General features: G+C 41.3%; 1 protein-coding gene across 2 annotated transcripts; it reads left to right on the forward strand.

The window, feature by feature from the left end:
• cers2a (ceramide synthase 2a) lies at positions 1 to 22178 on the forward strand. 2 transcript variants are annotated; one of them, XM_036145307.1, is made up of 12 exons: positions 1 to 161; positions 237 to 501; positions 9992 to 10165; positions 10271 to 10388; positions 11224 to 11342; positions 12164 to 12221; positions 13988 to 14038; positions 14156 to 14248; positions 14929 to 15057; positions 17197 to 17303; positions 19057 to 19210; positions 20668 to 22178. In XM_036145307.1, the coding sequence occupies exons 3-12, from the start codon at positions 9993 to 9995 to the stop codon at positions 20809 to 20811; spliced, it is 1146 nt and encodes a 381-aa protein (XP_036001200.1). In that variant the 5' UTR covers positions 1 to 161; positions 237 to 501; position 9992; the 3' UTR covers positions 20812 to 22178. The 2 variants fall into 2 exon arrangements, with proteins under 2 accessions (XP_036001200.1, XP_036001201.1); XM_036145308.1 differs by lacking the exons at positions 1 to 161; positions 237 to 501 and adding an exon at positions 534 to 1193.
• Positions 22179 to 22404: the final 226 nt, after the last annotated feature.

A 22404-nucleotide genomic window follows, 5' to 3' on the forward strand; every position in this document is an offset into this window, starting at 1 on the left:
CGGACTACCCCTCATACCCGGGGCGTCACTTTAAATAGCCTGCCTGCCTGGCTGCCATCACCGTAAAACATAAGTACCCTTAAAAGAAACACTGTCACTGGAACTTTCCGGCTGATTTGTAACAGCAAGCCTCGGCCGACACGATTCCGGTTTGAGAAAAGGTGGGGAGGGGGAAAAAAAGTGAACAGCTAGACACGTCTGACCCACATTTACATCGTTTTTAAATCACGACACAGGGGAGGATTTTGCGGGAGAAATTGCGACACACTTTTGCTCCCCTCAACGAGAACCGAGTCAAAAAGGAAAGCAGAGACGGATCCAGCCGCCGGATGATGAGTTAAGTTGGGAGCCTCTTTAATGGCGAAACATTCATGAAATCCTCCCAGCCGCCACACGGACAGGGGACGAGGAGGAGCGGAAGAAGCGGAACCCGCGGTGCCGCCCGATGAGCACACTTTCCAGCCCGGACTAACCTGCCCGCACACGGTGAAGAAACGAGAGGTGAGTTGAGGGTGGGGGAGCCGACTGCACCGTTACATGGCGGAGCATCCGCGGCAGTTGGGTCCAAAAGTGTGCTCTCACTCGGCTGCTTTAATAAGCTTTAAGCCCCAGCACGCCGATTCTACGGGTTCTATTTTTTAATCGCGAAACGCGAGTGTCCGTTTTAGGAGGTTTTTTTTAAAGCGGCGAACTTGGCTGACGAGCCTCCATCAGGAAGCACCGTGGAAACGGACCGTTGAAAGACGTTGCACATCAAAGTTTTGTTTAGCTAGCAGGCCTTGTTTGTTCGCTTTAGCGGCGTTTGTTTGCGAACAGGGAGGAAAAAGGGGGAGCCGACGCCGAAGACGGGCGATCCGTCATTAAAACCATTCAAATCCTAATGTAATGTAGTTTGAGCCGGGGCAGCTAACTTCCAGCTCCGATCCGTGCCGCAACTTGTTGCACAACTTCTGAAACGTTAGCCAGAGAAGCGTCGCGACGCCAGGTCCTCGGTTCTTGTACGTGCGTTGATCTGGAGGATCCGCGCACTTTTCGTGTCGAGTTCGGAGCTTGTTTTTAGGAGTTGGATACGTTTCTGAGAACTCCGTTCGAGAGTCAGGTAGTCTGTCCCCGGATGCACCGCGCCTGCTGCCGCTCCCTGCCCCGGTTCGCCTCAGCGACGCGAGCTGGGTCAGAACCTGTGAAGCTGGCAGGTAAGAAAAAAACGGCTCCATTTTACATTTGTCTATTTTTTTTTCTTTCTTTTTTTTTCTTTTTTTTTTAACAAATTTTTTTCTTTTTTTTTTTAGATTTGTGCAAGGTGCACTTATTATTATTATTATTATTATTATTATTATTATTATTATTATTATCTTTTTTTAAAATGAGATATATATATATATATATATATATATATATATATATATATATATATATATATATATATATATATCATAGCTTTGACTGTGTTCTTGTTAATGGCGTCACATCCGTCCAGGTTATGTTTTTTTTTTTTTTTTTTTATTCAACACATTTTATTTTAGTCACCCTTCAAAGTAAAAAAACGAAGAAAAAACAAAACAAAAAAAACTTTTAAACCAGCAGAGACGTTTACGTGTCAGCACTAGTCCTCGACTCCCCTTTCGTGATACATTTTCCTATCAGTACTATTACAGTCAAGTTCCTTCCCAATGTAAGTTTTAGGTGAAGAAATGTTTCCATGTGCTGTAATAGCTGCTGCAGCAGGTCTTACTGCTCAACCTGGATGCGTCATAGCAAAGGTGATGCATGCCAAAAAGTAGTCCCAAAACAAACCTAAGCTTTGCGCACACTTTATCTGTGCGAGATTTCACTTCTTAATGTGAGATCAGAACGAGGTTATTCTGACCGAAGGCTCACGTTGAAATGTCAAATCTTGCACAGATAAAGTGTGCGGAAATCTTTTATTTATTGTTTTTTTCTTTCTTATTTACTGTAATCAAAAATGCATGGGAGGGAGAAAGCATTTAACAGACTTTTTAATGATTTTTTTTCCACAAAAAATATTTTCATTGACTAGGGTTAGCAGGGTTTGAGTTTTACTAAAACTGGCATGTAAGGGATGGATGGGGGGTGGGGGGGGGGGGGGGGGGGGGGTAGAAACGCCTATTTTTGTGTGTGATAAGTAATGAAGTGAATGCAAGGCTGTTGCTGAATTTGCAATGATGATTATGATTAAAACATTTTCTTATTCCTTCTTTTTTTCTTCTTTACAACCTCAACCTCCCAACCACTCTTTTTTTATGTTTATCATTGCGACCTATAAAAAATATAAAATAGGTGTCGGCTTTGAGGGCAGGGAAAGTATCAGGCATACCACGTGTTTTACTGGCATACAGAATTTGCATGCATGTCATCACTTGAGGTAAATTGTCCTGCCAAATATTGCATCCAAGCAGTTCTTTGTGAGATTGCAAACACAGATATGTCAATCATGATTGTAATTTGATATAGTGTGCAACGCTAATACATTTTTTTTTTCATTATATGAAATGTATATTGAGACATTTCTTTGGCAAATATTTTTTTTGCTTCCTTGGGACACCAATGGAGCAAGAAATGCAAAGAAAATTAATCAGAGTTGATGTTGCTTCCAGTTTTTGAAAGTCACAGACCCTTATAACACCCACCAAATTTTCTAATTTGCATAATACATGGGAAAGAGAAAAATAACATATTTTTCTTTAGAAATCAGAGACTGCAATTGCTTCCTGTCGTATTCATGATCTCAAAATGTCAAACAAGTTGATTATGTGTTGTGTAAGGTGAGAACTGAAGTTTAAAATTGCATCAATAAAAAAATGTAAACAAATGTTAGGGTCTAATATTTCTATTAAAAAAAGTTAATTGAAAATGTCACTTAATATTGAATAAAGTTGGGACCTATCAGGCCTGATTGGTGGATCTGTGAAAAATGTTATGAGCATGCATTTATTTATTTTATTTTTGCACCCACCTGTAAACCCTGTGCCTTGCAAAAGTGTTCCTATTCTAGGGCTGGGTATCATCTAGGATGAGCCGATACGATTCTCGATATAGCTCAGCTTGATTTGATTTGACTCCGATATCGATTTTTACTTTCAAATTAATGCTCAGTCATTCAATCAACAACATCAGCCAAATATTATATTTATGTTCAATTTATTGAACACTGATATATTAACAGGAAAATAAAGTGCATTTGGTTCATTGCATTTAACGTATCACAGAAACCAAACATGTGCCCAAACGTCTGATTTTAGGGACGAAGGCGCTTAAAATCATTTTAAAATCTAAAAGCCTGTCGGCCATTCCGCAAATTTCGTCTCACTTACACTTCCTCGCTGTGAACAGCAATGGCACGCTGCAATACCGCCCCCTAGGGGTTCGGAGGTATATTGTATTGATAGGCAGACAATCAATATTAAATCGTCTTTAAAAACATCGATATTAATCTTTATCGATTTTTATGCACAGCCCTATCCTATTCCTTGACTTTCTTCACATGTTGCCACTTATCGTGCGTTTAAACCAAACACTATTTCGGTGCTGTCGCTTGCCTGAAATCTCTCCTGAAATTCGCATTGCGCGCGACAGCCAGAAATGCAGTGGTACAATGGCGCTATCTGGTGACTTTCACTTGACTACCACTCCAGTCTCCCCTCTCGCTCTTCTCCAGGCTTGGTCCTTTCTGGACTTGTCTTGTAGTAATAATTGCTTGAGTCATACTTCCGCAGACCGCCACCATCAGCTTGTCTTCCATGTTGAATAAAAACAGCTTCTTTCCGCTGCGTTTCTTCAACCCACGTCAGAGCCACATCCAGTTCCTGATTGGTTGTTGCGACGTGACGCAAAAGTTCAGATTCTTTTTTTTTTAACTCCAGCGCCTGTCGCTTTGCGTCACATCATTCCCGTGTTGCAAGTGTAAATCAGCCACATTCGCGTTCGATGTAAACGCACCTTTAGAACCACAGGCTGCGATGTACCTGTTCATTCTATGTGATAGACCAACACAAAGGGGTGCATCATGGTTGCATCCGTCCCGCTTCACTCTCATTCTACTAAATTCTATTTAATTCAATACTTTATTAATCCAAAGGGGAATCAAATATTGTTGTAACTCATATTCTGCTGGTGTCTTCAAAGATTTTTAGATTTTGAAGCTGTTGGCAGGAAGGGGTCTTCTGTAGAGGCCTGTCTTACAGCAGCTCTGAAGAAGCCTCTGAAGAAGATTAACTGTTGTTGTACGACAGTCTGATGAAGAGGATGCTCTGGGTTGCCCGTAATGTTCTTCACTTGATGAGGAATCCTTCTTTTCAAACTCCTCTCCAGAGGTTCTAGAGGAGTCCCCAGAACAGAACCTGTCTGCTTTGTTAGCCTGTTGAGTCTCTCTGACGCTGCTAAACCAGCAGATGATGAAGAGCAACGGCAGATCAAAGATACAGTTGTGGAGAAGTTTAAAGCTGTTTCTGTGAGACATCTTAAAAACTCGATTGTTTTTCCACCTTAAAAAAATGCACTATTCTGTCTTGGTCCATCATGTATGATGAGAAGAGATCCTAAGATTTAGAGACACACTCAACACCTTGTTTAGATTTAATGCAAGGGCAATTGTAATGAATAATTAAAAATAAGCTGTAGCAATGCGGCCGGTGCCTCCTAACAATCCTAAAATAAATGCTGTTAGAACATTTTATAAAAAAAAAAAAAATTTAAGCTGATTAGAGTTGCTAGGAACCAGGGGTGGGCACTTATCGTTGGGGTTAAATTTGGCTTTATCATGACAACAATGAACTCCAGTTAGCTGTGTCTGAAAACCCCCAAAACTTCCAGTATTGTAATTTTATACTATTTATTTATTGCTATTTTGGCTCCTTGTGAGCAGTAACTAAATCAAAATCAATACATTTAAAAATCTAATTGTAGTTACTGTGTGGGGTTTAGTGATTAAAAATCACATGCACTACTTAATGTAGCTAGTGTCCCGATGAAGCCTATTTTGAACTTTGTTTTTATGTTTTTAAATATATTCTGTAATCACAGTGTTTGTTACTTGGGATATAACTAATGTGACATACAGTCACAGCCATCAGTGACTTAAGACTACAAGAAGCTGAAATAGTCTTTTAACATCACTTTTATCGTTATCACAATAATACCACAATGTCCGTATTGCCCACCCCTACTAGGAGCTTCTAATTAGTAATCCACAACTGTCTGTTTCCCTAGGGTATAGATATTTTGCTGCACAGTGGGTCATTTCTTACCATACCATCTTATTTATAACGTCTGAAAACAAAGTGCTGTACATCGCTACAAGCTGAAACACATCTACTAAAAAGCTATGATAAAAACACTTAAACAATAAAACCAATTTAGAATCGGGGGGGGGGAGTCCCGCTAGTGGTAAAAGCCAAAGAATATTAGGTGAGTTTTAAAAGTTGGCAGTGAAGGAGCCTCTCTAATGTGCATAAGCATATTCTTCCACAATTGAGGACCAACAATCTTATGGTTTGCTTTCTAGTAGACTAGATGAGGACCGCTCTTTAAAAGAAAAACGCTGGCCATGTGCTCTTTGCCTGGGCATGTGACAGCGGTAGTGATGCAGAGCCGAGGCGCAGTTTAACACGAGTAATGTCAGAGGTGTGGTTGTGGTTTTTTTTGTTTTCACAGTGTTGTAAGGTTAGGAAAATAAACTATTATGCAATCGGTTCTTGGCCATAACGGCGACGGCATCCCAAATCATTATCATCACTGGGCTGATTCAAGAGATGTCCGATACTGCTGCTTACTTGAGGTCATCCTCTCTAAATGTTGTTTCGTTTTGGCCCTAAAAAAAAACATTTTAAAAGCATTTCTGAATGCAATTCTTCCAAAGTCATCTATGTTTTCAACGTTTATTTGACAATTTGAATGTGACACTTTAGCTTGTGCTGCACCCTCTGGAATATTGTTGCTTAATTACTGGTTCATGCGTTACGGCGTACTCTTAAAAAAAAAACATAACATAAAACTGACCTTTATGTTATGAGCTTTAAAACTGACCCAAACAGAATATGAAGATATCTACACAGCACCTGGACAGACTAAATCCCAATTGTCTGCATTCCCAGAGACCCAAATAGACACACACAATAAATTATATATTTAAGGGCTAAAAAAAATAGATTTTGCATGATATGATCCCCTTTTAAAAATAGCTGGTGATGAGATATTGAGTTTGATAAGGGTACCACTTCCGTTTTTCACCTAGTATGTTGTAGTGGTTTCTGTGGACAAGAACACCAGAGGATAATTTAACGAGAATAATCTTTGACTTGCAGAACTTTTATGTTTGAATCATTTGCTTTCACTTTGCTGCTCGTTTGATTATGTGCTTTTTTTTTTTCTCTCCCCCCCACAAGTCAAAGTAAGCTAGCCGCCTCAAATCAGCCGAAGGCGGAGAGTGTACTTTACGTTTTGAGAACCGCAAAACCCGTCTTGACAACCAACCTGCCTCAGGGAAGGTTTGCAGTTCCCCTCATCGGTCAGACAGCGTCTCTGCAGGTTCATTCTAATCCCAGCGTTAACTCAACGACTGACTGCGAACCTGAATCCGTTGACCTATTTTTTAACACAATCAGTGGAGAGGGCATGCATTGTTCCTTTTGAAACGGGTGAAAGACTAGGTCCGACCAGCGGGTTAAGTCCACAAAACGATGAGCTCTTTGAGGAAAGACTCTTTATTATGCAGGAAGCAGGTTGATTAAACGTGGAGGTTAACTTTACAAGGTGGAGCAAAGGTTGTTGCAGTTAAAAAACCTGCTGTGGTGGCGGTGTAAAGGTGTTCTCCGGCGACCGAGAAAGCCCCCTTAAGGTGTCGCCGTCCCAGTTCAAGGAGCGACCCTCCCTCCCCTCAGCTGTTTGTGCGCTCTCGTCCAGAAAGCGGCTGACTCATAACCGTGAAGAAAGGGAGTCGCATGGGGCCGCTCGCATTCAAATGTCCGTTTTTACCTAATGCAAAAATGAGAGCACACGAAACAACGCCCAGTCCACGCTTGGTGTCTTATCAATTGCCTCATTGTTCATTTTCCACACTGATCTGGCCTAAGAGCATGTGATCAGCTTTAATTCCAAGGTTTTTTCCAAATAGGCAGCACAGTTTGCCCGGCACAATATCCCCCCCCATTATTCTGGGGATATTGTGCCTGTTTTTCAGACGCCAGAAATCCATTAAGTATCTTGTTTTGTTAGTTCGGTGCACGTTAATGGCTGAGGCGCTTAGGAGTTTGGTCAACCAAAGGATGTGATGCCCTAGATCGCCCATTCTATCCGGCTTTGATGGAAGTTAAACAAGGCCCCAGAGTGCCTTGCTAAACTGTTCATGATTGTTTTTTTTTTTTGTTTTGTTTTGTTTTTTTTGTAATGGACCAACACAAAGGTAGTGCAAAGCTGTGAATACTAGCTCCGTCCGTATGTCTAGGATTGCTGTGCTTCTATAAGACGAACCTTCTCCCAAGTCCCACAGTCTTTAGCACCCTCTAGCTTTTCCCCACCGCATTTACTGCCGTTCATCTTCCCGCCGACTCTGACCAGCGTCGCTGTCTTCGCTGGAGACAAACATTCCCGCCCCAGGATGCCGCCACCGCCATGTTCTCCCGTCCCATGTAGGGACGGGAGATTTAATCGCTCAACATTGGTCCGATCGGACCAGAGCGCCTTCTTCCTCATGTATGTTGTGTCCCAGACATGGCTTGGCATACTTTCAGCTTGCCACTCTTCCATCAAGGAAGAGTACAAGACCTGAATGTCTCCGGCTGCTTCAGAGTTACCGTGTGCCTCCTTAGCTGCTCCTCTGGTCATGCTCCCCTTGGCCGGCCTGCCATTTTAACTAGACAACCTTCTCCCTGACCCGTCTCCTGTGTTCCTTAGTCTTCATGATGCTGTTTGTTCTCCAGTGTTCTCTAAAAAAAAACAACCTCTGAGGCCTTCACAGAACAGCTGCAGTTATACTGATAACATTACTAATTACTATTTACCTTAAAAAGGCAGCTGCTTTCACTGGATTTTACTTAGGAGTATCTGAGTAATTGAGCTGAGTAAAAATCTTTTCAGGTTTTCACTTTTAAATAAGCCTTTAAAAAAACATGGATGCGTTAATTTGTGTTAGTCTGTCATATAAAACCTTTTAAAACGCAGTGTAGTTTGTGGTTGAAACATGAAAAGGTTAATGGGGAATAAGTACTTTTGCAAGCCCCTGGTGGTGGCCCTTTAGTAAAAGTAGATGAGATGCAACAAGCTGAGACTTAAAAGCACTTCCAGTCAGATCAGAAAGTGTGCATCTTCAGCTTTCAAGCCTTTAAAGACGCTTGGCATGCAGAGACAGCTGCATAGACTTTGACTAGGCCATTCCAACACATTTACCCGTTTCCCCTTTAAACCCCTTGAGCATTTAGCAGTTAGCTTCGGGTCGTATTTCTGCTGGAAGGCGAATCTCCATATCAGTCTCATATCCCCAGCAGATTGACACGCGCTGAAAAACATCCCCACCACATGATGCCGCCACCACCGTGTTTCACTGTGGGGGTGCTGTGGTTGGGGTGACGGGAAATGTTGGGTTTTCACCAGACATGGGTTTTCCTTGGTTGGCCGAAAAGCTCAATTTTAGTCTCATCTGAGTAGTCCGGTGTCCTCCATACATGTGGGGAGTCACCCATGTGCCTTTTGGCAAACTAAAACATGCCTTTCTTTCCATTCTTAAAACTTAGTAATGTTTTTTTTTTTTTTTTTCTGGCCACTCTACCATGACTTGCAGCCTCATGAAGTGCATGGCTTATTGTGGTCCTATGGACAGATCCTCCAGTCTCTGCTTTGGCTGTCTTTCACAGCCCCACCCTGACTTGTACCTCTCAACCGCTTTGACCCTGACTTGTTTGGAGAGCTCCGTGGTCTCCGTTTAGTGCTGCTACGACCTACTGGGGCCTTTCAGAAAAAGGTGCGTTTCATACTGACAGAATCACACTTGATGCTGAGATTTCACACTGGGCGGCTTTATTTCACTGATTTGGGATTTTTGAAGGCAAGTCTCTCGGTGGTGTTGTGGGCCAAGTGATTGTGTTGGACGCAGGGTTTCAATCCCAGTAGCACAAGGAAAAGTTTTGTGGCTCACCAACTCTGCCATGTCTGGGTGCAGTTTAGAATGACACGTGGCGACCACTGAGCAGCTTAAAGGACTCGTATGTGGCATCTTGAAGGTAATTATTTGCAGCAGAACTTTTTCTGAGCTTCATGGCAAATACGGCCGGAAGCATATACGCACATGCCAATTCATTTTATATCGGTTTCACTTGTCCAACTTAAACTGTTTTGTGCAGATGCATGACATGAAATAGGATTTAAATACATATTTAGAGGTTGGAACGTTACAAAACAAAGGGCCTAAGGGGGTTGAATACTTATGCAAGGCACTGTATCGTGGAGATGTTGCTCAACAGATCATGACCACATCCTCCAGTTGTGTAATTTCCTTCTCTAGATTCAGCAAACAATATTTTTAAGAATCTAATGGATATTATCATATGAATGCAGTTGTTTGGAGGAATTGTGTGTATATATTTTTTTCTTTCTGTAAAACTAAAACTGTTTTTGCTTATTCTGTTGCTGATGATTTGTTGGGTAAGACCCTCTAGATGCAGAAAGTCCTCTGATTCCGGTCTTCCGTCCTGGCCGGGTTGCTTTTTGTTTGATTGCAACGCTTATTAAATTAGACATATTCATCTTTCCATATTCCCTATCAGCGTAAGAAGCAAGTGATCGGATGTCAAGCAGGCCTACGCGTCCACAATCGGTTCCCTTCATCTCCCTCTGTTTCCTGTCCACCCCCCCCCCCCCCCCCACCCCCGTCTGCATGTTCTCATGGCTGAGTTTGTAGATGAAAACTCATCTGTTAGGGAAATCAACGAAGGACATTTTCTTTTCTCTGTCAAGATAAAACAACCCTTCTTTGTGTGTTTAGGATGTTATCTCGGTTAAGTGAGCTGATATGGGCCGACTGGATCTGGTTCCCAGACGGACACGGCTGGGACGACCTAAAGGATCACGACGGCAAAACCTTCCCTAAAACACGGGACCTCTGGGCGGTACTCCCCGTCGCTCTCTGCTTCCTCGTCATAAGGCGGATATTTGAGCAGTGAGTAATGCTCCTCCGTGGTCTACGTCGCCGTCTCTAGCTTGGTCGTATCTGACGACGTTCAGTCAGACATTAACCGCCATGTGCACCCCTTTCTCCTCCCAGGACAATAGCTCTTCCTTTGGCCGCTCTGCTGGGAGTGAGAGACAAGCATCGTGTTTGTGCTTCTCCGAATCCCCTCCTGGAGTCCCACTTCTGCAGCGCATCGATACATCCCACACAGGTACTGCCACTGCAAGCCTCGGCGCTTCATGCCTGTTTAAATCTCATCATTAAACCTTGAATTAATTTATGCATTTGAAACACTGGGTTGAGGGGTTTTTCCATCCATCCATCCATGCACTTGTCCATCCGCCTGCCCATCTGTCCTTTTGTCCAACAATTTATCCGTTCATCCATTCATCCATTTCACTGCAAAAAGGGAACTAAAAGTAAGCAAAATATTCCTGAAATTGGTGTATTTGTCCTCGTTTTGAGACTGTGTATAAGATTATTTGATAATGGAATTAGTATCTTGACCCCTAAAACAAGATAATTAGATATACTGCACGTGAAATAAGATGGAGATGAGCTGTTCCTGTTGTAAGTGCAATTGGCACATCATTTGAACTTGCCTGCTCAAATCAAGGACAAATGCATTCATTTTTAATATTTTACTTGCCTTCAGTTCCCTTTTTTCAATTCGGTTCAATTAGATTTTATTCATATAGCGTCTATTCGTGGAACATGTCATCTCAAGGCACTTTCCAAAATCAAATTCAATCAGATTATACAGATTGGGTAGGATTATACAGATTGGTTAAAAAAAAAAGCCATTTCATCCATCCTTTTTATCAACAATCCATCCATCCTTTCCTCCGTTTAACTATCCATTTGCCCATCTGCTCATCCACCCATTAACCAAGAATTTTGAAAACTAAGCCTGGAAAACAATGGAATGGCATGTGTTGAAATCCTGGTGGGGAGTTGTAAAGAGTCGTTGCAATGCGAGGAAACCCGAATGCAGCTCTGGATTTGGCTTTTGACCCACTGTTTTTATTTATTTATTTTTATTCTAGAGCTCCATAGAGAGTTTAAGCAAACAGACGGGCTGTTCAGTGCGACAGGTCCAGAGGTGGTTCAGGCGGCGGAGGAATCAAGAGCGACCCAGCAAGCTGAAAAAGTTTCAGGAAGCGAGGTGGGTCTACATCTAAATCCTTCAATTTCCTCTTACAATACTAAATTTCCTTTTATGATTCTCAGGGTTTACATAGTTTCAGTTCAGACTGAAGAAACTTTTCATTTGAGAGGGCACCTCATGACTCAAAGTATGGCAACATAAAAGCCTGCAAAGCCACACTTCATAGGGAAGTTGTCTCTCGTAGGAACCGCAGGACTGTCCAGCTTTGAACCCCCACCGGCAGCTGCTTTAGTAAAACAATAACGGTGATTTATGGACGCTGTTCTTGTAAAGCTCCGCTGTAAGACATCCTTGCCGCACATTAAAGTTTTTATTGCACCACGTTCAGCCGTTTCACGCGGCACAGATGATCATTTCATCACGAGTGGCTCCTTTTTTTTTAATTTTTATTTTTTTACTCCGACCCCACCCACTGAACGGGAGGATGCAGATGCTCAGCCGCAGAACAAGGAGGAAACTGGCTTCTGCTGAGATAAAGCGAATCCACGCCAGGTGTTTCCCACCTGCTGCTTTATCCATCTGATTGGTCATTGTGGAATCCATTTGTTGTATTATCACTATTGTTTTTTTTATTAAGGCGAAAAAAGTAAATTTTTATTGGATCCTTTTAAGCACAGATTGGGTAATTTGATATCTAGAGCCAATATGACAACAGCTAAACCCTTTTCCTTCTCATAAATTCCATAATCACAAAGGTTTTATACCCATGTTTGAACACCGCTTGATCATGTGTTTGTTTGTTTTTTGGGTTTTTTTGTGCACAGCATTAGTATCATAAATATTTCAATGTTCTGAGGTAACTATGCCTTCTCTTACAGTTGGAGGTTTACGTTTTACCTTCTTGCTTTCTTTGCTGGCCTGGCAGTCCTCATTGATGTGAGTAACGCACCCAAAACAGATTCTTCTTAGGGTTAAAAAAAAAAATAAAAAAAAAAGAAAACGTATCACCTGGTCATGCAGCTGAACTTTAGAGTCATAAACCTGTCATTGGTGAACAGGCGGAAGTTTCCTAAGTGAAACAATAAAAGCAGAAGAGTGAGCGTGTAGCCAATAAATCTGCGAGACCTGCCGATTTTTAACACGGTCAAGCTCCATGTTGTTTGCGGCTTATCAACTGGGCAAAGAAATGCACTGCCAGGAGAAAGGATGTGATCACACTAGACAGTTGCTTCGCCAACAAGACGGTGCTTTTGTGTGTAGAATAAAAGTAGTAATCTGAAGTCACAATGTGTATAACCGAGGGGTCACCAGGTAGCCCATAAGGACTATATGTGGGGCCCTCAAGCCTGTTCAAGTAATCGCACAACCCTCCAGTGAGCTGCATGTAAAATGTTATTTTAATCAGTTTCTCTTCCTTTTTAATCATACTTGTATTTATGTAGAATTTAAAATAACAAAAGCATTTAGGAACATGTTTACATTACACAAAGTTAAGGCGAGCTCTAATTTTTCTAGTTCAAAGGTCTGTACTGGTAGCCCTTCGTATGACGGCAATGAAGTAGCAGTTTCAAAAAGGTTGGTGTAACTACTGGTAACCACGGCGGTGGTGAAGTTAAGCTATGGGCATTTTCTTTCAGTCTTTGGGTCTTTTAAATTTAAAAAAAGCCAGTGGAATTCCACTTTATCATTCAGAGCAATTTATTTAAAGATAACTTTAGGCTGGATCTAGTCTTTTGAACCGAGGCATGTCCAGCTATAACAAGACTGGAGGCTCAAAGCAGCCCTCTCTCAATCTTTCCGTTCCTTTGATTTGAATTCCTTTTTATTGAGATTTCAGAAAATGGGCCAAAATGACCAGAGAATTCCCCCTGGCTGTGTGGAGCATAGAGTACTGCAGCGTTTCCCCACCCCCACATGTTGCTGCACCCTGGCCGTTGAGCCTCTGGGAGAAAGCGGAGGACAAATTCAGCTGTTATGCAATATTTGCGATTGCGAAAGACATTCTTATTCAGCTAAAAATTTAAAATTATAGTTGGCTAGCAGCGTAGCAAAGTCATTCTTATTCAGCTAACAATTTAAAATTACAGTTGGCTAGCCGCTAGCAGCGTAGCAAATTTATCCTGTATGTTTACTACTGTCTACAAATCACAACACTAAGTGATTTTAATAGATAACATTGTTATCACAGTGATAAACAATACTTTTTTTTTTTTAAAGCAGCAGCATGATTTTTTTGTGTTTTTTCTGTTTTAAATAAAACCAACTTAGATCACGTTTAGACCGTTTACAGGTCAGATCTGAAGTTCAAAGTTTAAATGGCACAGTGACCTGTGAGAACAGCAAAGAAGTTCACTCTGAACCAGACTTTAGCCATCTATACAACTGTTTTCTGAAAGATAAAATAAAATGGTAATAAAATAATATCTGGCCAGGAACACGTCTCAGAAATAATGTAGTCTACCTAAGGTTTCTGATCAAGATGAAACACACAAAAAAAACGCATGTATAAGTTGAATCTATGTTGATTTAAAAATAAATAGTGAATCTAAACTTTACCATAATATAATCACCCTTTTTCTATAAAAAAGAGTCGTTCAACTGCAGCTGTAGGTGTGTAAACATAAGTAAATTTTTGTTCACGTGTATTTATTCTGAAATATCTTTGTTGTGATGCGTTTCTATCTCCATCTACCCTCCTTTAGAAACCATGGTTCCATGACGTAACGATGGTGTGGGAAAACTTCCCCAAAATGGTAATTCATTCATTATTGGGATATATTTCAGAATCATCCAGATGGTCTGCTGTGTTTTCCCGTATTTTTAATGAACAATGGCGAAACATTTTCCTTTTTTTTTTCTTCGTTTTCCAGCCGCTCTTGCCTTGCCAGTACTGGTACTACATGATTGAACTCGGCTTCTACGTCTCCCTTATATTCAGCGTAGCATCAGATGTCAAACGGAAGGTAAGTGGAGCCGCGTTGTTGCTAAATTGTTTTTTTTTCTTCTTTCGCTTCTTATGTGATAACCCCCCAAGAAACCTTCCATCAAGAGAGATAATGTGCTAAGTGCCTGAAAATGATCTCTTGTGTTCGTACAGTGTTTTGAGGTTGGGGCATTGATTTCCTTGGTAAATCTCTACACGTTATCGGCTTGAGCTGTCGGCGTTTTGAACTCCCCGTACAGATGATCTCCAGCCTCGCTGGCGCGCACCACGTTGGGTTAATATGTGCAAGAGATTCACATGCTGTTCGGAAAGAGTTAAAACTCCGAACCCCAAACCAGAGAAAGCTGATAATCTGTTAAACCAAAGCAGGGTTTAGCAGGAAGTAGGTTAAAGTTTAGCAGAAGGCCACAGAGTTGAAATCTCCATTTTAATCAGGAAGTTCAACTGGAAGTGTGAAAACAAATATTCAATCTTACTCCCATGTCTTTAAAGCTAGCATTGTTGTTGTTGATTTTTTATTTTTATTTTTTTATTTTTTAACTGTGTGCTCTACTTTGTGCGGAGAGTAAATCATTAGTGAGGGGAAAAAAACGGTATCTGGAGTGTTGCATTAGTGAGCAATGTTCACAGCACGATCAATAAGTGACCAAACTCTGGATGCATTCGGGTTTTTAACATCATCTATTTCTTCCCGTCAAGGATTTCAAAGAACAAATAGTTCACCATGTAGCCACCATCCTCCTCATCAGCTTCTCCTGGCTGGTCAACTACATCCGAGCTGGGACTTTGATCATGTTGGTGCACGACGCCTCGGACTATCTTATGGAGGTATGAGACGTGCGCCGGCCAAAATGTCTGTTGCAAAGATTCATGTGTTTATAGAAATTCAAAGCGTCATATCAAAATATCCCTTAAAAAACAACGAAATAATAATAATCACTGTTCAGTTGTGGCTAACTGTCCCGACGTGGTAGAAGAGCTGAGCCGAACTAGCCTGCCCCGCCCCGTCAGCGTTGCATATCATGCAAAACAACCCAACCCCCAGATGGAGATTGTCAACAAAATCAGAGACATCCCCGGTTTTCATGAGAGAAATCTGGTCACCTCAACTTAAAATGAATTGAAACATTAACTTATAGACAACAAAAACTGAACACACTGACTGTTGTTTTGGCTGTTTCAGTCTGCGTTTACGCAGCGGAGCGTTGTGTGGTGCAGCTCGAAGGAAACGGTTCACGACAGAACCCTGTTATTAGGCTGTCCATGAAGCTAATAGCAGCTAGCGCTAGCTTAAAGGTCTGACGTCTGGGCAGGTTACAACTTCGCCGACGCGTACAATCCGGAGCGACTTACAGTCCGAAAAATACGGTATGCTTGGGGTCGTTATTTTTGTTAATTACCTCAGTGACCCCATTTCTAGTTAACTGTCTAAATGCATCAGTTTATTATTTTTCGTTTTGTGTTTTCATTTTTCAAAGTTCATAAAGCCATGCTATATTAACAAGGTTCCCAGGACCTTAGGCCCGGGGCTTTGTTAAAACAGGCACACAATTTCACATAACTTGCCAGTGTACATGAGGTTTTCCACATATTGAACCTAAATGGTTCTTTGCAGAAAACATCGCTAATCATCTCATCTGTGGACAATTTACCAATCAGCACTATAAACTAGATTTATCTCCACTTCGTGAGAATTGAAAGTTAAATCTTGCTGTGTAATTTGAGAATAAAATGGAAAAGTCCCTCATTGGGTAAATTTCAATGTGTCAACAAGATCCGGCGTCTGGCAAGTCGAAACAGACTTTCGCTTAGAATAAGCAACAGTAATACAATCGAAGCTGCACAGTTACAGTAGGTAAGGTAAGAAAATGTTCGTTATGACTAAATAGCAGGTATAAAAAAAGCACAACTTGTAACAGTTTTGCATATAAATTTACATTTGTGCAAAATTAAGCTTTTTAGAAGAATTTGGAAACCTGTGCAAAGAACAGCAGTAATGCAAAAGTTTTTTGGCAGCGGTGTTGGTTACATAGTTTCTTCCAGCAGCTGCTAGACTATCTGATAACCTGTGATGATGTTCCCTCATGATTAATGATTTAAATAGGAAAAAAAAGAAAAAGAAGGGGGGGGGGGATAAGATAATGTTCCCTGGTGCATTTGGGATCCAGCAGCCCGTCCCTGAAGGAGCTCTGCATCGCTCCAACTGTGCCGTCATGGACGGTTCTAGACGGGGGCCAATAGGGGGCAATGCCCCTGTTACGCACCCTGTACTTAAGACATAGTCCTGAATCTGTTTCTTATGATTATATGTGCTGGACAGAAACCATAACTGGTTGGTCCCTTGGGCCCATTTCATTTCTTACCCTTTACATTTTTATTTTAACAGTAATTTTTAAGTCAATGTGTTTCACTTTTAGCTTCAGCCGTATTGAGACAGCATCACGGTTTTCCAGAGTACGCAACCTGCAGTTCAAGAGCCACAAGTGGCTTTTTGGCTCAATTAATATATTAAATGATCACATTTTGCCCTGTTTTTCCTGGTTTAAACATGAACTATGACCAAACACTGGACCCCTGGTAAATTTGGTCTGGAACCGCCACTGTGCGTCGTGCAGTTTGTGATTTGCAGAGGGTAAATTACAGGTGGGAGAATGATCGCCGTTGGCGAAGGAATAAAAAGACATTGCTGCTTTCTTTTCTAACATTTCTCCTGGGGTAGAATAACTGAACAGCTTTACAGCAACAGAAATAATCCTGTCTTTACATCAAAGCTATGCAGCGGCTTACATTGTTGGAGCTCACTTTCATCACCAGAATATTTGTTTTTTTGTAGATAACCTCATAGCGAATTAGAGGAACTCAGGTGTAAGTTGAGTTTCACTGCACTCCAGAGGTTTAAAAAAACAAAAGAAAAGAAACTCAGAGAAATGACATTGACATCTCTCCTTTCTTCTGCTTTCTTTATAGTCGGCCAAAATGTTTAACTATGCAGGCTGGAAGAAAACCTGCAACTTCATCTTCACCGCGTTCGCTGCAGTTTTCATCATTACCCGCCTCATCATCTTCCCCTTCTGGTAAAACAGAAAAGCATCACGCAACAAGATGCATCACTCTCATTGTATTTGCTTCTTCTAATGTTCAATAGGAACACGTAAGTGATGGCTGCAGAGCTGGGAGAGTTTCTTTTAAATGTGCCGCAAATCTTTAAAGAGCACAGCTGAATTTATATCCGTCTGTGCTTTTCTTTGCATTTTTTTGTTTGTACGCATCAAGATTAACGGGTGGGAGGAGGGGGGGGGTCATTTGATTAGAAATGGATCATTTAGAATCATTTTTCCAGTTTATTTCTTTAGCTAAAGATATGAGACTTTGATACAATGTATAGTGGTCCGTGTACAACTTGTGTAAAAGTGTTGATTTTTTTTTTTTGTCCCCTTTTTAAAATGCCTCAACACAAAGCCATTAATGTGTGAAGGACTGGCAACAAAGTTAGGGAAAGTTAGTGAAGATGTCCTCATCGCGCCCAAAATAGCCATTTTCCCTCCCTAGTGTCATGTGATTTGTTAGTGCTACAAGCTTTCAGTTGTGAATGGGGAGCAGGCGTCGTTAAATATGGTGTCGTCACTCTCGCGACCGCTCATGCTGGTCCCTGGAAGTTCAGCATGGCTCCTCCATGACCAAAATATTGCCCTACATAAAGATGGCCGAGGCTGAAAAAAGATCGTCAACTCTCTGAAACTGAGCGGCAGCACAGTGACCGTACAGCGGTTTACCGAGACGGGTTCCTGTCAGGACACGCCTCACCATGTCCCACCAGAGAAGGGCTCAGACCGTTGGTACAGATGGCCGTCTTCTGGGAACGACCTCTAAAAATGATGCGCAACAAACCCGCCGTCAGCTGAAGACAAGCAGACTAAGGACATGGATCACTGGAACCACGTCCTGTGGTCTGATGAGACCGAGATAACCTTAGATGGCTCAGCTGAGAGGTACGCAGTCAAACTGTGGGGAGCTACAGCTCTTTGAGGGAACCACGAATACCAACATATGCTCTGAGATAGTGAAGCAAACAACAATCCCCTCCCTTTAGAAACTGAGCCGCAGGTCTGTATTCTAACAGGGCAACCCCAAACACACCTCCAAGGTGACCACTGCCTTGCCAAAGAGACTGACGGTAAAGGTGCTGGACTGGCCCAGCTAGTCTCCAAACCTAAGCCCAGTTGGGCATCTGTGTGGCATCCTCAAACGAGGCTTTTAATGCTGCTTATATTGTGAAAATAGAATAGTTTTGTGTCCTTTATTTAATTTACAAAAAACATCAGGTGTTGTCTGGAGGTTCATAAACATTTAAGTGACTGACTGGTGTTTGGGTTTAGTGATTGTTCCTGAGTGATAATACCCCCTCGCTGCAACATGGCTTCAGTATTCAGCCAAAAAAAACAAGTTGGTGTAAGTTCTCTCATTCTTAGGATGCCACTTCCTACTCTGTCACAATATCAGTTGTTCAACAGAGACCAGCAGTGTGGGGTGGTGGAAGGGGGGAAATCAGGGAGATATGATTTTAAATTTGTTATTAATGTTTGTTCAGCCTGTGCGTTTATGTTCCTCACACTGAAAAAGCAGCAAATGTCTCCTTATAAAATGCAACAATAGTCCTTTTTCTTTTTTTTTTTTATTCTTGGAGATATCAGCTGAACTTTTCAGGCTTTTTCCTCTTTGAACAACAGAAGCTTTGTTTGAACTCCTGGCCCCCTCTCAACGGGCTCTGGAGGATAAATGATGGCGGCTCTGAGTGGACCCTTTGTTCTCCCTCTGTCCTCTCGCCAGGATCATATATGCGACAGGCGTGTACCCGTTGACCATCTACTCCACCTTCTTCGGCTTCTACTTCTTCAACGGGCTGCTGGTGGTGCTGCTGGTCCTGCACATCTTCTGGACGGTGCTCATAGTTCGAATGGTCATCAAATTCCTGCCAGGAAACGTAAGGGGGAAATAAGAGAGTTGCTTTTCACAAAGTACGGTGCCTGGCGAGGCCATTGGTAACTGAGCTTTTTCCATTCTGTCACGCTACTAACCACAGAAATCAATGAGTTTTATTGGTAGTTTGGTTCTTTGCAACAGACCCAGTAAAAGTAGTGGAAAATAACGAAGTGGGATAAAAAGGATGTACGGTTTCACGAAACATTTCTTTGCCAATAAAAATGAAAAAATGTAGCGCCCTTTCAAATAAAATCCAGAGCAACCATTTGGCTTTATTAAGACAGAGTAGTTTATTCTCAGTTTTTAAATCCAGCTGTTCTGTCAAGGCCTGAGTGTTCTGTTTGAGAACATTGGTAAACAAGCAGTAGCACAAAGACCAAGGAACAGAGCTGAGGGGGTCGGGAAAAAAAAGCTGTGGTTAGGTTATAAAACAGTATGTCAAGCTTTACACATCTCAAAGAGCTCAGTTTAATCCATCATACATGGAAGGAAAGAGAAGGGCAACTGGGTAAGCCTACCAAGGCATGACCGTCTGCCTAAACAGACAGGCCATGCCAGGAGAGTTGGGAGGTATGTGTTAACTTTGGAGTAGCTGCAGAGATTCATACCTCAGGTATGAGAATCTGCTGCCAGGGCAGCATGTTGTTTTAAAAATGTAGAAATTTGGCATCTACCAAAAAAAACAAACAAAAACTAGCTTGAAAGCTATTGTTTAAGGAAAACTGAGAATCTTCACCTAAAAAAAAAAAAAAAAATCTTATTCATCCAGGTCATGATCATTCTATAAAAAAAGTTAAACAAAACAACTGGACTTCAATTTGCATGTTACCTAAGCCAAAACAAGGCCTTTTAGGGCCATAATATAAAGCTTGGAACTCCACACTACTCCAGACATTTGAATTGAGAAAGCTTTCTGGATGGAAACGTCCTCAAACTTCGTAAAAAAAAGTCCAGTTGTTTTGTTTTTTAACTTTTGGGAATACTTTTTTTGTAGTTTTCCATAAGCCATGCAGGAGACGCAGGAAACAAGTGGGAGATGGGGAACAAAATTAAACTGTTTGGCCAAAACTATGCAAAAAGTTGGTAGATAGATGGCTAGATAGATTGTGGGTAGATAGATCGTGGGTAAAAAACAATTTAGAGGCAAAAGATCTGGGGCTAAGGTTCACCTTCCAGCAGTCTGCAGAAGAGCAAAGTTGGACATACCCTAATAGACATGCGGCAGAAATTAGGCAAAAAGAAAGTTCTGCAGAGAATCTTCTAAATGGGCATGAATACAAATGCATGCCACACTTTTCAGATTTCTAACTGTGAAAAACTTAGATTTACTGAAATCTGTCGTTGCAACGTGACAATGTGGAAAGGTTCAGCATGTGTGAATGCTTTTTGTAAGTCAATGTAACAAACTCTCCTCGGCCTAGCAGAATACGTTTTCCACGCTGCTCCCTTTTGTGACAGGACATCGTGGAGGACGAGCGGAGCGATAAAGAGGAGACGGACTCGGACGACGAAGACGACGGCGAGCTAAGAAAGAAGCCAAAGAACGGCCACATGCAGAACGGTCACTCCATCCTCAACAACAACCACAGGAAGATGGACTGATGGAGAGGCGCCGGGTGTTACGGGTGACAACGGGGCCCTCTTGTGGAGGCCGGAGAACATGCAGCAGGCGTCGCACTTAGATTTACGCTCTCATTTATACTCTGCATTTTTAGAAAGGCAGTGAGCTCAGAGTGGATCGTTTGGCCTCTCTCTGGATTACACACTAAATTAAGAAGGAAAGGTGAGCCATGATTGGCCTCTAAGCAGCAGAACAGCTTTCCTTTCATACAGTTTTGCTCTTTGCCAACCTGCCTCCTTGCAGCTTTGTTATCTTACAAACTTGGCGATTGCAATAATTCCTCTCGTCCTCACCGTTGGTTAACACTTTTCAAAGCGTTCATGCAAAACTTTGCCTATTTTTGCTCTTAATAAACACATTGATGGCAGAGATGTCCTGATGAGCAGTACTGTAACTGTGGCGGTGATTAGTTGTTGTTTTTTTTTCTCCTATGGACCATAAATCACCTCAAGTCCAAACTTTTATTCCTTCAAAATGTTTTTCTGCTGCAGTTTTTGGCCACCCTGGTTCTTTTCGATGAAATGCTGCACCTCCAACGAGGTTTAAAACTAAACATTTGCTGATTAATAATATTTTAATAGTGTGAGTGAAGGTGCTGAGCCTGCCCTGCGAACTGAAACGTGCCTTTGCAGAAATATGTCTTTAAATATTTGCTTTTCTGAGAGGCAGAATGCACAGAGATTGTTTTAAATGTTGGTTTTGTTTGAAATCTTTAAGTCTTATCATTTTTCTGATGGTTTATTTGTTTTAGTCCCGTCAAATGTTTAAATTTGGGAGCAATGTGTTTGAGCAAGCCGATCAGTAACTTGATTGTTTTCTGGCCGAAGTAATCTAAAACATATCCATTAAGTGTTGGATTTTGTTTTTGTTTTTGTTTTTTTTTATGTCAGGATCATCTTGAGATGCACTTTATGGTTCTTTAGAAGATCAGTATTGACTGAAAAGCTAGTAAATCATTTTAGTTGCAGTGTTTAATTCAAACAGATTTCAAGTTTTTCATTTCGGGAGGTCATAAGAATAGTTTAAGTTTAGTTTGATATTTATTCTCATGAATATTCATTTATTTTGAAAGTACTATGGAACAAAGAAAGCCGTTGGTGGGTAAAGAGCTATTAAAAAAAAAAAATGTAATGCCAAATTGTTTACATTTTCCAAGACATTATTTGCGAGTGCCTTCATCATTTCAAACTGTTAAATTGTAAGAAAAGCAAAATCTTTTTCTTGTATGCCTTCTTGACCAATCTCACGCAGCTCTCTGTTAAGAACTTTGCTTCTGCTGAAGTGTTTTTATCCTTCCTGAGTTGTACATTTATAACATGGATGATAAAGATTCGTGTGGATAACATCAGATTTTGTTCCATTCATTTCTGAAGAGGATTAACTGGCAACCAGCTTTTAAATGTTGAGATTTTTTTATATAAGATTGTTAAATTAATGTGTTTCTAAACTTTTTGTCCTTTCATTTAGGTTTGTTGGTATGTTTTTGTCTTAGTAGGTTTTAAACTGCCTCTTTAAAGACAACTAAGAGGTTAATCACATAGGACTACTTATTAGTTAAGTATAATATGTGGCAA

This window comes from Fundulus heteroclitus, chromosome 13 (genome assembly GCF_011125445.2).
Source record: "Fundulus heteroclitus isolate FHET01 chromosome 13, MU-UCD_Fhet_4.1, whole genome shotgun sequence".
NCBI lineage: Eukaryota > Metazoa > Chordata > Actinopteri > Cyprinodontiformes > Fundulidae > Fundulus > Fundulus heteroclitus.

What these genes read in the sequence shown, in the direction of transcription:
- cers2a (XM_036145307.1), top strand. Translation starts at nt 9,993, where the DNA reads ATGTTATCTCGGTTAAGTGAGCTGATATGGGCCGACTGGATCTGGTTC. An exon ending in CATCGATACATCCCACACAG is followed by an intron (nt 10,389 to 11,223) that starts GTACTGCCACTG and finishes TTTTTATTCTAG; the next exon opens with AGCTCCATAGAGAGTTTAAG. An exon ending in CATCAGATGTCAAACGGAAG is followed by an intron (nt 14,249 to 14,928) that starts GTAAGTGGAGCC and finishes CTTCCCGTCAAG; the next exon opens with GATTTCAAAGAACAAATAGT.